Source organism: Thalia democratica, chromosome 8, assembly GCF_965202585.1.
Source record: "Thalia democratica chromosome 8, ktThaDemo2.hap1.1, whole genome shotgun sequence".
NCBI lineage: Eukaryota > Metazoa > Chordata > Thaliacea > Salpida > Salpidae > Thalia > Thalia democratica.
The window spans coordinates 35,357,914-35,373,340 of record NC_139172.1 but is presented as its reverse complement, the minus strand read 5'-3'; the positions used below and the strand labels follow the sequence as shown (position 1 = coordinate 35,373,340).

Genomic DNA, 15,427 nt, shown 5'->3' with positions numbered 1-15,427 from the left:
AAGGAACTTTCACAACTTAAACCTTAAAACAATAACGAACTTTTACAGTTAAAACATTAAAACAATAAAAAACTTAATCAAATACTGTTTTTTTTTAAATGTATGTACTAAAATTTATTTTCTCCGTTTTTTTATTAGCACTTCAACCTCTTTATCTAATGAAGATATGGTTTCCTTCATCTGAACTGCATTCCGCTTCATTTTCTTGGCACTTAAAATCATTTGCCTCACTGTATTTAAACCGCTCTCATCTGCTGCCCTACACTTGTTGAAGAGAATCTTTTTTCTAAATCAAGCCACAACTTGTGGGCTTCATTTCTTTTCTTTTAGCACTCATTTATTTTTACTTTCATTTAAAAAATATTTCCTCTTATCATTTAGTATAAAATTTGTAACAAATTAATATACTATTATTTACTTTAAAAACTTAAGTTACTCTACAAAAAAAAAAAAACAAATAATAAGTAAACTTAATCTTGGCATATACCGCTCTTATAACTTATTTTTAAAATTTAAACAACTTTGAAAAAATTATTAAGAGGTAAAGTATACACATTAACTTGTTACATAAAATACTAAACTAACTGCTTAATTATAAAGAACTCAACTATTTACTTAAACAAAAAACACTTTGATTCTAAAATTATGCTAGATAAACTTCTGTGTATATATCACAGTTTCACAATAGAAGTGTCCTTGATACAGATCAAGTAGGGTACTTGTTCAATATGTTAATAGAAAATTTTTGCAGTTTTGTAAAGGATATTTTACTAATTCATACCAGATGAAGGCATTGGAAATACAATTAAATATTTTTGTAAATTTATAGGAAAATTTTGGATTTTTTTTCCGACTTTTAAGGACTTTTAATTAATTTTTACCATTTGAAGGCTTTGGAAAAAAAGAAATTTTGTAAATTTAAACTGACAAAATCTGACTTTTTTTTAAATATTATCAAATTTTCTGACTTTTCCTGACTTTTGTCATTTTTTAAAAGTTTTCCTGACTTTTCCTGATTTCCTGACCGAGTGGCAACCCTGCTATTTAAAGTTGTTTTTAGAGTTGGATAAATTATATTTACTTTAATTTAAAAAACCTTTACTTTGTAGAAAAAAGAATGAATAAAATCAAAATTGCTACAAAATGCAATAGCGGTTTAATATAAAAATAAAATAAAGTTTAATTGTTTTTAACTACATTACAAATACAATTCAATTTTATTCAAACTTAAAATAAAAGTAAATTTAAGATATAGATGAAACCAACTTGATATAAATATTAGTTATTCAACGCAATGAGAAAAAAACATTTTCAAAACACGGAAGTTATAATAACATACATTTATTTCGATTAAACATAATAACTTCAAGTAAAAATAATTAAACGAGCACTAATTTTCAACAAACATCCAATTTATTAACATAATCTCTAGCAAGCAAATAAAAACTTTTTTATTTATTCAAGACGTTTCCTAAACTTAAAATTAAACTACAACTGCTCATCGTGTGAAAAATATGGATTGCTAAATAGTAGTTTAATATATTTTGTTTAAATAGCTTTTACGAAAAAAAAAAATTAAACAAGATAAAACTCGAAGAATTGTGACAATCAAGTAAAAGAGTCTGAAAACTTATGTTTCCAATAAAGCAAAAAAAGTTAATCGCTCATAAATCAAAAATGTCGTACATTAAGGTGCAATATAATTCCACATAACAACCGATACAATGAAAACAATATCGTAGAAAGAAAATGTTACATTGAAAAAAACAAAAAGCAAGCTTTCAAACGAATCACGACGACGGAAATAAAATAGAACTTTACGTTACCTCCCCAACACACATACCAAGCAGCAGCACACAAGAAAAAGAGTAGGAATAGTGGTAGAAAACAAAAATGGCTTGTTCTTCTCTAAATGCAGGATATTACGTATAAGTTTTCAGTTAACGGTGACTAATCGCACATTGAAACAAAAACGGTTACATTTGTTAACGTGAATTTAAAAAAAAATGTAATTCCTCAAATACTTTTTTTGAACGGCTGCGTTTTAGAACGTACAACAAACGATTAGTGTTCAAAGAATTTATTTCTTCGTTAAATGAAAAAAAAATCTAGATTTTTGTAACTAAAGTGTGTTAATAAAAAGAACGAACGTGTTAATCTCAGATGTAGTACGTGGATTTTTTAGTCAATCAAGGTGTTTTTGTACATGCCTGACAAATTACAATTGAAACAGTCAAAGGTGCTAACAGAGCATAACTCAGGTGAACGACCAAATGTACTATTGAAAACAACAACAACAAATTAAAATTATCTAAAACTTTTTCACTGAAAACGCGCATTTTGGAAAACACTATAGTCCGTCAACAAAACACGATTTGAATTTGAGCGCGAAAACAAAAAAGCCAAAAAGCAACTTGCATCACAAAAAGTCTTTGTAGAGTTTCATAAACTCAACCGAAACAAAACTCGTGAAAATTTTATAAAAATCATACTTGACAGTGTCGGCAAGCAACTCTTTTGAAAAAGTTATCCGCTAGGAGGCGACGACGTTGGCGTCCTGGGCGACCCTGGCTTCCGAAAGTAGCTGCACTGACTGCTCGATGCTGCCTCCGGTGGCCGCCAGCGACACCTCCGACTCTTCGCGCGAAAATCCCATCTGCACCATTTTGGTCACTTTGTAGGGCGGCACCTGGTCATGCTTGGACGGGTTTTCGTTCTTCTGGTACATCTGCGACGGCTGCTGGAGGGTGATGCTGCAAAGGGGTGAAAGTTTTGCGGGTTGTTTGTCAAGGTTGCTAGGCAACAATACATAAAAGGACAATGGCGACGCGCCCGCTTTTTCGGTGTTGGCAAGCGGTTTCGTGTTTGTTCAGAAATAGTTTTGACATTAACAATAACATGATTGATCGTTTGTGGTTTTTTTTATTTTGCATGGAATTATGGTAATTAAATATTGTATAATTTATCATTATTGCTTGTTGAAGGTGTATAGATTTTTTTGTTGAATTTTTAATTGTGAGAAAATAACCCTTGGTTTTAAATTTCGAGTAAAAAAGATAAACTTATTTACATTGAAACTAACAAAATGCATTTAATTTTAAAGTTTATAAAGATTATGAGTTATTAAAATTTCTAATTAAAAAATAAGAAGAAAGTTTTAAGTCAAATTTGAAACTTTTTAAAACTTAATAAACTTTCAAAGTATAATATTTTAATCATTTAATAATATCAACTAAACGTATTTTATATAATGAAGCATAGAATTAATTTAAAACTTATACTATAACAAAAAACACTTAGTTGTAAATTTTGTTTTAGAATATAATTAGAGAATTTTTTTTTTCACTAAACTCAGGTGTGTTGTAATTATTCAATTAGCTAAATTACAAACTAACCAACTAGATACTTAACTTTCACTTCTAAAAACTGTTTTATAACAACTTAATTTGGAGTAAACTGAACAATTATTTGACCTTGAAATAGTATAAAGTTTCAACTTGTGTTTTGAAACATAACTTGAAACAATAAACAAAAAACTGTTTAGAGAAAGGTAACTAATATAATCAATAAAAAAATACCAAGTAATACGCTTTAAAACCTATAAGCAAAACATAAGTCAACAGTATAAGTTTTATATCGGAAATTTGAGTAATAAAACACGTAATTGTAATTTATCTAAATAAAAATTTCCCACTATAATTCAAGTCTTTTTTAGCAAAAATTGATAAAACCACTTAAGTTTTACTTTGAAATACAAATAAGTCTGCTCTTATATTCAAAGCACTATTTAACAACAAACTTGTGTCTTATGAGATTTTTGGTGTATATTGTATGATTTAAATATAAAAAAAATAAATCAATGTGAAATAGTTATTAAAAAACTTACAAACACAGGTTATACTATCAGATATAAATTGCAATATAAAGTTTAGTACGTAGATTGTGTATGGTTTTAGATTATTCAAAAAACTCGAAAAATAACTTATATAAAAATATATTTAAAATAGATATTTGTATCAAAAACCTAATGTTCATAAGGTAACTATAGTTCAAATTTAAAAACTTTTACATATACTTAAACTTTCTACAAAAAAGCAAATAAAAACAGATTAACAAAGCTGTTTTTACTAATTTACTGTTGGTGTGTGTCTAACTAGTTTCACACTTTTTAGTCAAATTTACTAAACCAACTTATTCCTAAAATTTGATAACTATGTTGTATTTTTTACCTCAACGATTTCAATTTAGTTAATTACAACTAACTATGTCATAGCAGCTCACCACATATTTATTCTAGTCATAACTTTTTTTTCCTTCAAACCAACAAAAACAAGCAAATTTACTCTGCTAACTCAACTTATTAAATTAAAGTAAAAACTAACTCATTAGTAGTGGTGGGCAGCAGGTTGTAGTTGTTGCTCGTCAGTTTGTAGTACACGGGAAACGGCGTGTAGGCGAACGTCTTGTCCAGGAAGCCGTCGATTTTCTTCAGCAGGGACGCGGGCAGGCATTGCGTGTTCGAAAACCAAATCAAATCTGAAAGTGATAAAAAATTAATATTGGTGACATTTGTTTGTTGTTAGTATAAAAGCAACTAAAGTTGCAAATCGAGTTTGATTGAAAGCTTCTGAAAATTTTCAAGTGAATGTAAAACAGCATTTTATCTTTAACACAACTGTGTTTGACTTTGAATGAACTCTTTTTAATAGTTTTTTTTTGAAGAAGTTTTTTGAAGGATTATTTTTAAATAAAACAACAACAGTTTTAAATAAAATAGGTGTATAAATTAAAAAAAAAATACTAAATTATTTAGACTAAAAAATACAAAAAATTAACAAATCTGTATAATGAAATGCTTATGTACTTTTGCAAGATAAGTGGTTTATATAAATGAACAGTCTAGTGTATTCGTTCATTTAATCTGATTAACTTTAAACAATAAATTCAACAAAACTTTATCAAGCTATAATCGTATTAAAATCATTGACTAAAACTTTTATAGATCAATACTTCCATGTTATAAAAGTTTGCTAAACCTCAAGAGTAATTGTTCAGACCGCTTCGTATTTTAAAAGAGAACATTAACAAAATCATACAAATTAGTTATTTTTTTAATTAAGAACATAGTTTTTTTTTAGAAATACTTCAAAACTTCTGTACTTGTAATGAGTATTTGTTTAAGAGTTTAGTAATGAAAATACTAGTTCAGAATGTATGTTTAAATGAAATGGATGTACAAAATTTTTATTTTCTTTTAATAAAATTGAAAAAAATTGCTTTATTTAAATTAATTTACAGAACAAATAAAATTTATTGCACAAATACATTTTTTATCTAAATTTAAGTGTTATCTAGTTTTTATTATAAAAAACAAAAATAAACTAGCATTTTTTTAACAATAAATATATACTTTTCACTTTACGTTTTTATATTTTGGATTTAGCTAAAGCAGCCACAAGTATTTTTTCAGTACAAACGCCTTTATACACAATAAATTGAATTCAACTTTAACACAGTTGTGATGCTCAACAGTGATTTATTAAAAAAAAAAAAAGTCTCCAAGGTTAAACAATAGCAACTTTAAGCAGTATTTTCTGTTAGTATTTTTTTTACTTTGATTTCAACTTTAAGATATATTTTGCTTTACTAAATTAAATAATACATGTTTTAAACATTTAAAATAAAATACCTAATAAAAATTTTGTCTTGTAAAAGTTTAAACAGTATGTTTATTAACTTAGGTAGGCAAAATGTAATTTACAATAAAATCTGAATAATTGACATTTTTAAACGTTTTACTAAAGTTTTATGCCTAAAAAATATTTTAAATGGTGATTTTTCATTTCATGCCAAAATAAAATACGATCAAAACAATAGTTCAAAAAAATATGCACCTTAATTTTAACAAGGCAATCTATATAACTTTTCTTTTTGTTTTGATATTTAACGTTTTAGCATGGCACTTGATCAGAACAAACAAGACACCAACTTATTGAATTAGTTTATTTTGTTAAGTTAAAACAGAAATCTTTAGATAAACAAGTGTATAAGCCACCTGGACCAAGCGGTTGTTGTTAATCAAAACTTAATAAAAAACTTGTGATAATATCTTTCATTGAATGCGATCTATAACATTTTAAAATAATTTAGAAGCCAATTTTTGAAAAACTGATCTGTTTATTAATTTTTTTATTCATACTTGATTGTTTTGTTGGCTAACATTTAGATATTTATCTTAAGTATATTTACTTGGGCAATTTTATCATAAAGTATAGTTGAAAACTAGCTTTACTACTGATTTGTAAATCAAGTTTTATTTATATTAACATTTGACTTCCATTATAAGTTTTTGTTAACTAACAACATATTGAGTTTTTAGTAGTTTTCAATATAAAGGTATTACAACTTAGCATTAAAATTTTTTGTTATAACAAACAACTTAAAAAACATATATATAAAAGATGTATAAATAAATTAATACAAGCTTAAAGGTTATTAATTTAAAACTTTAAACTAAAAAACAATTAAATTTCGTTAATATTAACTACCAATACCTATTAGTAATATCAACTTTTTAAGTTTATAATTTTAAAATAGTATGTTTTTTTTGTAATATAAAAATAACTTACCTAATTAACAATTTTAAAAATCTAAAAATACTAAAATCATTGCAAGACTTTTATTTTAAATAGTTTTTTTGAAAGCTGTTTTGTTCATCTTTTGACTTTAAAGTATCTAATTATGCATTGTATAACTGCTACTATTAAAAAACATTATGAAAACAACTGTTACCAAAGGATACCACTTTGTCGATGTTTACAAAGCAGGGTCGCCACTCTTTGAGAAAAAAGCCAGCTTGAGTGACCAAAAACTAGCCTGGGTTTTTGAGAAAAAAAAAATTATTAATAATACAATTTAAAAGGAACTATTTAAACTAAAAAAGTCTGAGGTGTTTGAATAATATACAGAGTGAGAAGTAAAAAAAATGAAACAAGCTTGAGTTAGCCTGAACTTTTTTATTATTATTAGATTTAGCTTAGTTATCTTGAGTTTGTGGCAACCTGAAATAGGACAACACAGCTCTTTTTTTATGTTATTTTTTCATATGTATTTTTTGAAGGCATTTTTTGATTAAATATTAAGCTCAAAGAACATATAGTTAAAGTTTAGTTGCACTTAAGAACTTTATATTTACTCTTTGTTATAAAAACTCACACGACTACGAATTTCACTTTAAATTTAATAAAACTAACACAAGTTTCCGACATTACCAAAAATTTTTCCCACCAGGTTTTTACTAAAGAACTCTGTATTTACCTCTTTTCAAAAAAACTCACACAATAATTAATTTTAAATATAAATTAAATCAAACTAACACAAGTTGCCGGCGATGCACCCGCACAAGTTGGGGAACAGGAAGGAGCCGGGCACGACCGCTTGCAGCAGCAGAGCGAGGACGAAGGGTAATAAATTCTTGTTCATTAAGCAGCAGAGGAACCACACCTTCTTCATCTTCAGGTTCCGGCACACCACCACAAACATGGCCAGCATCGGCGCGCTGTTGCCCAGCCCCGGACAACTGTTTAGAAGTTTCAATGTTGGGGATTTTTGTAATATTAGTTTATTGTATAAAAGTGGGTTTGTTAATAAATATAGAGCTTCAGCTACAGTCACACAAACTTAATCTCAAACTGAAAAATACTAAAATTATAAAAGTTCTTTTACAAAAACTCTCTCATAAAACGACGAAGAATTTAGAAACAATTATATAACATTTTCTTAGCAAATAATACAAATCACATTATTAAACAAATAAACTTTTAGAACTCACTCGTAGGGCAGAGACGAGAACTGGGTGGTGAACGCCAGCAGTATGGACACGGCGGTGATAATCAACCCGGTCAGCACAATCAGCACTAGGAAGGTGTAGCAGAACCGGAGCGTTCCCAGCTGCTTCTCCGCCGTGCTGCCTATAAGCGCCATCATCACCACCGACAGCAGCAAAGACGCCACCCCGTGGTGGAAAATGGCGTATTTGATGAGCCTGGATACTGTGAAGTGAAAAATAAGTGATTAAAATATGCTCTATAATAATGATAATAATAACAAACAAGTTGCTGCTGATAATTTAAAATTAGATATGTTATGTCTAATATTTAAGAAGCGTGTAAAATTTGAAATAAATACCAAATACCTTAGAAATTATTTTTTGACGTATTAGAAAAACTTGATGAGCCTGGATACTGTGAGGTAAAAAAAAGTAATTAAAATATGATATGTTGCTTTGTAGTTTAATTTTAATGCATTTTTACTTAATAAACCTAAAAGCTGCAAACTAAATCATATTTATATCTTGTTTGATTTAGAAAATGTTTTAAAACATTGGGTAAAACAAAAAAGTCTGGGTACTGCAGTATATTGTAAACTGGAGACGAAAATAAGGATGAAAACATTTTTAAAAACACGAATACTGTGAAATATAGAAATACAAGTGACCAGTTGTTGATAAGCTTGAGATTTGTTTCTAATATTTAAGAAGCGTGTAAAATTTTAAATAAATACCAAATATCTTAGAATTTTTTTAGACGTACAGTAACCTCTCGCTTATTTACGCACATTTTGTCCACAGAAAAAGTGCGTAAAGATATGAGAGATCGTAAAGAAACGAGAGGTACCAAATATACACACTATAATGGCTGTTTTTTAATAATGCTTCTAGTTAAAAGCAGACTGTGCGCTTTCCCTTTTTAAACTATTTGTTTACTTTATCTATAAATATTAAAACAACAGATAAAACTATACATATATTAAAGAAAAAAGGATTTGAATTTCTATAAAATAATAATACGAGCAGAAATAATTTTACTATTTTAATATCAAGTATTCTATATGTGACATTTATATTCTATTCTACTTAGCAAATTCATTTTATTATTAAGCATTTCTTTACAATTATAAAATGGTGTATATTAATATATAGGGCAAAACTGATATATTATTTCTTTGTGTTTTAAACTCTCATTATTTCATTATACTTTCATTATTAAACACAGTCATGTTAATTTTAGAATTTTGATTTAATCTCTTATTGTTAACAAAATTTCTGATATACTGAGGTATAACTAAATGTTTATCAATTAGTCAAGGAACATAAATTTACAAAGTCTAAACCTAAAGATATAGAGAGGTGTGTTAGCATTCAAAAACATATTTTAATTTTAAAATATACATTAAACCTAATTTGTGCAATATTAAAAATAAATAAAAATTTTATTTTCTGAATTTTATAGAATTCTGAAACGCGTAACTAAACGAGAGTGCGTAACGTCACGAGTGCGTAACGTCACGAGTGCGTAAAGATCCGAGAGGTTACTGTATTAGAAAAGCCTGGATACTGTAAGATGAAAGTATAAACAAAAAAGTCTAAATAATGAGTTATAAATTTATTTGTAGAATAAGGTCCGTTTTTATGCAGTTATTTATACTTAAGAAGCCTGGAAACTCTTAATCAAAGGAAAATGTTTATTAAAAAAATAAAACTTAGTACACTTTTAGCTGTTTTCTAAAATTGAGCAAACAAAACAAGAGATAGGCTGTTAATGAAGAGTGCTTTGGGCCAAGAAGTTTAAAAAACTTATAAGTTTTGATGTGGACTTGTTTCTTAAAATTAGTGTTTAGAGCTATAAATAAATTTAAACAACTTTTTGAAAACTTTTTTTGAAGAAAACAATAACTTTTTTGATGTTGGTGTATTTAAAAATTATAAAATTATTAAGTAAACTATAAACTAGATAAACTTTAAGCAACACTGAAAGACATTTCTAGTCTTTATAAAAAATGTTTTTCATCAAAATAACTACAGTATCCTGCCCAGAGCTTTTTGTACATGGTTTTGTAAGTTACTTAAAGAAATAAAAAAAAAATAACATAAAAATAGGTTAAATCTTTAGTCAAGCTGTCAAGCACTCTACTAATCAACTTAAAACAAAAAACAATTTTAAAAAATGTTAATGTAAAAACAATACATTTAGTGTAGTGAACGTAACTCTTAGGTTTTTATAAGTTTACTTTTTCAACTTGATCAAAGAAAATAATAAGTTGATTTTATGTTTCAAATTTAAGAGTACATCCAATATTGAACTTCGAAAAAACATGACATACTGATGGCTCCTTAGTTTATTTATTAACTAACACTAAGTTTAGAATTATTAGTTTGACAATGGATTTATATTTCAAGCAACAGTGCAATGCAATAACAAGCGTTATCGAATGATGTTTATGAGTAGTTTGAAAATTTCATGAAAACGTACACTTGAACAAATTACTTTAAAAACACATAACCAAGCTTACTGCAATTAGAAAACTTGTTGCATGTTATTAGTTTATAAAAGTTATGATATAATTTTAAAGCTTTTACAAAACAAAAAAGCTTTTTTTTTGCAACCAAATATAATGATACAAAAATTAATTCAAGGTTTAGAGCTTTGGAAGCTCATTAAATTTTTTAAATATTAGGATTTTACATTTTATACTTTTTATTTAACAAGTAAAGACAGAGAAAACAATTAAGTTTTGAAAAACGGAAAAATGTTTATGTAATAATATTTTATAAAACTATATCATTCGTTGCTGTAGACAATATTAGTAATACTGGTAAAACATTACTAAGTAATTAGGTTTGTTATTATTAGTTTACTTTGTGTACTAATATCTTTTGATAGACATTGAAAGTTTGTTTAACAGTACTAAAATTTGTTTACTTAAGTTTTTAATAGTAAATATACATTAAATTAAACTTTCACTGAATACTTTTTGTCAACAAATAGTTTTGAGAAGTAATAATAATAATAATTGAAACACAGAATAGATAAATAAATTTCACTCTTAATACAAGTCACAGCCTTAAAAAAAAGTAAAACTAGCAAAAATAGTATTATCATTTACACTTTACCAACATAAATACAAAAACAAACATAATATACAAAGTTACACAAATGAAATACAAACTTTAAAAAGCATAACTTAAATGTATAAAAAAGCAAAGAATGTGAACAAAAAAATTGAAAGCTTTCAATTTCAAATATTCCAAAACATTTTGCAAAAGAATAAACCTCAAATTAGCCTGGGGTTTACAAAAACTTAAAACCAGCCTGACTATCTGCCCAGAATGAGAAAAGTACATTTTTGTAACAAAATATATTTTGTTTTAAATTAGGTCCAAAAAACAAAAATATATATTTCATACACAAATCTATTTTATACAAATCATTTTAACCAGGTGATTCCTGAATTTCAAACGTCGACATTACAGCCCAACAAGCTTGTTCCTTCTGCAAGCAGCACAGCATTGATACAAAACAATGCAAATAAATGTAGATAAAAATACAAATTAGTAGTATTTCGGTCGAAATGAGCTTTTATATTTAATTAAAAGAAACCTATTTCTATCAGTATTTCTTAACTTAAAGCATTTAAAAACATTTACCAAAGTAGTATAACTTTGTTAGAAAACCAAATTAGCATAACATAAATACAAAATATAAATAAAATACAAATAAATAAAATCAATTTTTATACAAATCATTTTAAGTAGGTGATTCCTGAATTTCAAACGTTAACATTACAGCCCAACAAACTTATCCCTTCTGCAAGCAGCACAACATTGATAGAAAACAATGCAAAGTATAAATAAAAAATACAGATCAGCACAATAAACTTATTTCGGTCGAAATGAGCTTTTAATTTTAATTTAAAGAAATCTATTTTTACTAGTATTTTTTTATCTTTAAGCATTTAAAAACATTCGCCAAAGTAGTATAAGATTGTTAGAAAACTAAAGTAGCATAACATAAATACAAAATATAAACAAAATACAAATTACTACAACTGACTTCTCCAGGTCGAAATGAGTTATTATATTTAATTTAAAGAAACCTGTTTCTATTAATATTTTTTTAACTTTAAGCAATTAAAAACCTTTACTAAAGTAGCATAACATAAATACAAAATTTAAACAAAACACAAATAAATAGAAAACTGACTTCTCCCGGTCATTACAAAGTGGGGCTGGAGGCAAACGGCGTCGTCGTTGAACTTCATGGTGGTCTTGGTGTAGAAGAAGATGGCGAACAGCACGTAGAAGACGACGCAGCACACCGGGAAGCTCACCGCGAACCTCTTCAATATGCCAACGGACTTTTTGTAATTAAACATCTGCGATCGGGTGTTTGTTACGGGTGATGAATTGAAAAAAGTAAAACATTTTAAAAAAAGTTTAAAATGTTTAATTGTAAAATTTATCTAGGCAAAATTGGTCAAAATTTTTAAAGCAAATGACAAGTTGAAATTTTTTTAATTAATAAGTTATCAAAGTAGTTTTTATCACTGAAGAGAAAATATGTTTGGAAGTAGTTAAAAATTAAAAATATTTAATAAAACTTTTCCAGGATTAAATGTTTACAACAAATCAATTTTCAGAAAAAAACGTTAATAAATATCTTACTGTTGCTGAAAATTCCAAGCTACTTTTGTTATTAAGCAATATTTTGTGGAAGTTTTTGTGATTCAAGTGTATGTTTTTGACTATTTTTTAAGGTAATGTGTATATGTTAATATAGTAAAGTCTAGTGACAAACCTTTTCAGAGAATAGCAGAATGTTTTAAAGCACATGATAAGTGGAAAATGTTTCAGAAAATAAAACATATCATTGATATAAGTCATAAGTTTATAAAATAAGATGTTATAATGAAACAGCACAATTTGATTTCCATCCAAAAAACAAATTTTCTAAGAAAAAATGTTAAAATTATCACAAGTTAATAAAACAGTAAGTTTTTCATAATTAAAAAATGAACGGCATGTTTTAGCAACAATAAAGGATATTTGAGTATAGACTAGAAATAAGTTTTTTTTTTTTAATAAATTAAAAGTGTATACATTTTTAGGAACAAATGATACATTGAAGCAACCTCTCGCAACAACTACCACTAAACTTTAAAATGAGGTAATAAACAATGTTTAATACCAACTAACTAAATGATAATTATACATGAATTTAATTTACTTCGCATCAGACTTACTGTGCACACCTGGAAACAATAAATCAATTTTGACACTTGAGGAAAAGTAACTTGATATATTATAAAAACAAATATGTTAGTGCCCTTTTTTAAAACTGTAAAACTTTACTACATGTTTTTTGTCAAACAATCTAAGAGATGATTTTCTAGCTTTCATTAGCCACAATACATTTTGAAAATTCAAGCAATTAACATTTGATTTTTCTGAAGACAACAAAGTAAGCAGTGGCAAACAACATTTAGTATATAAAGAACAAACATAACAGTTATATGTATATAAACAATTTCAGTATGGCTATATTGCAACAACACAAAATGTAAATTATAAATAATATAGCAACATATTTAGTTAATTTGATTTTAGTAGATTTCAAAGGTGGAAATAGAATTACCATAATAATAATTTACCATAAGTACCACAGCATATATTAGCTATTTTTCACAGGTAAAGTATATGAGTAGCATCAAAATTATTTTTTACATGATTTTAAATATAACTACGACAAAAATTTACAAACTATAAGTCTGAGTATGCAATACTACAAAATAAAAAAAACTCTTTTTAAACTTAAAGGAGTTTAAAATATAACAGCTTTGAAAATATACTATTTAAAAACATATATTATACTGTTTTAAAAATTTTTGATTAAAACTTATTCTTAGCTAATTTCTTTATTTGAAATTCATTAGTTTTAAATAAGAATTTACTAAGACAGTTTTAAAATTTAAACATACTATCTACTGTAAGTGTGAATAAAGTCTAAAGAAATATCAATGTCTTTTTTAGATTATAAATTTGAAAGCAGAACTTGAGTTAAAAACTCAAAGATTATATTGATAAAAAAATAAAATAGCAAAAGAGCATCAAAATAGATATAATATAATTAAAAATAATGTTTATAGACTAAAAATACATTCTCAAATGATAGAAAACAAAATTTAAAAACTTATTCATTTTTGGCACCATCCTCATCAAAGTTAACAATTTTCTCTTCAAAGTTAAACTGTTTCTTAGTAATTCTTTCATAAATATCAATGATGTCATTGCAAGTTGTTTCAAAGTGAGTAGAAGCATCATAGGACTTGCTTATGAAAACTTTGTCACCCTTCTTATCTTCTGGTTGCTCATAAAGATCATCAACCGTGAATATCTTGTCTGTGATTGGTTGAAGCAAATCCAAGGCTGGCTTCAGTTTATTTCCGGGGTTATCTGTCTCAACCTGTTCCAAAAATGATTGCATCGTACTCCTCGTCCATGAGTTACTTAGTCATTAATTCTAAAATGTAAAGGGTTGTGTTTTAACAAAACATTCTTGCTTAAAAATACTAACATTCAATGTGATATGTAGTTGACATGCAGTGCACAGGGCTTTTTTAAGTTAGAATACCACTGGCAAAAACTATTGTTTTATACTCTCTCAATTTTTTATAATTGTTACAAGTTTATACTACTGTATTTACACTATAAATTTAGATAGTTTGTTTTTAATTTAGTTCAATCATTTTAAACTATCAACCTCAATTAAATCAAATTAAGAATTCAAGTAGAAATGCTTAAGAATCAAAAGCATAATTTAAATATATTTAAATCATACAACGTAAAAGTTTTATTGTTAATAATTGTATATACCAAAGAAAGTAGTCCACCACTAAGCAAATAAGTAAAATAACATGTTCTTAATTTTTTTTCAATATTGTCAGGTGTTTTTTAGAAAATTTAAATTTTTCAGAATTTTTTAATGCACTGAAAACCATATACAGTACAGGATAGTTTAAGTTTGTAGTACCCAGTAAAAATATCTATATTTAGAAACATAAAACAAATGAATATTATCACTGAACCTAAATAGAATTTATAGTCAGTTTTTACTTTTACTGTTTTGATTTACATAAAAGTAAACACAATGTAGTAGATATAATTAAAAAAAGAAATATAATAAACACAACCAAAGCATAACACAAAACACATCACAAGAAAACAGAGTGGCCAGGCCACTGATAGTTATACAATTTTTTCAAGTTTTATCAAAATATATGGTTTCTTGACCTTTTATAGTAACAAATTAAACTTTAAAAATTTTCAATAGTATAAAATTACTGAAAAGATATTGTGGTGTGATTTAAACATGTTTCATAATTAACAAAAATAACAATAACATATATAAGCTTTTTTGGTATTTTATATAGATTAAATTATTTTATTTTTATAAAATATTCAATATTATTCAAGGTTTATTGACAAATTATCAAACTCCAGACTTTTCAATTTTTTTTTTTTGCTTAAATTTTTGAATTCAAGGTTTCCAGCTAAAACAGTCACCCTGACAATAGCTAAGCAAAAGAAAAG

The 15,427-nt window shown here is 26.5% G+C and overlaps 1 protein-coding gene across 1 annotated transcript; it reads right to left on the bottom strand.

Annotated features, from left to right (window-relative positions):
• Positions 1–1,340: 1,340 nt before the first annotated feature.
• LOC145842212 (uncharacterized) lies at positions 1,341–14,131 on the bottom strand. The gene is made up of 6 exons (XM_082949624.1): positions 14,028–14,131; positions 12,042–12,213; positions 7,832–8,051; positions 7,377–7,579; positions 4,383–4,536; positions 1,341–2,753 (listed from the first exon to the last, which is right to left on the bottom strand). The coding sequence occupies exons 2-6, from the start codon at positions 12,211–12,213 to the stop codon at positions 2,534–2,536; spliced, it is 969 nt and encodes a 322-aa protein (XP_082805750.1). The 5' UTR covers positions 14,028–14,131; the 3' UTR covers positions 1,341–2,533.
• Between the last annotated feature and the right edge of the window lie 1,296 nt (positions 14,132–15,427).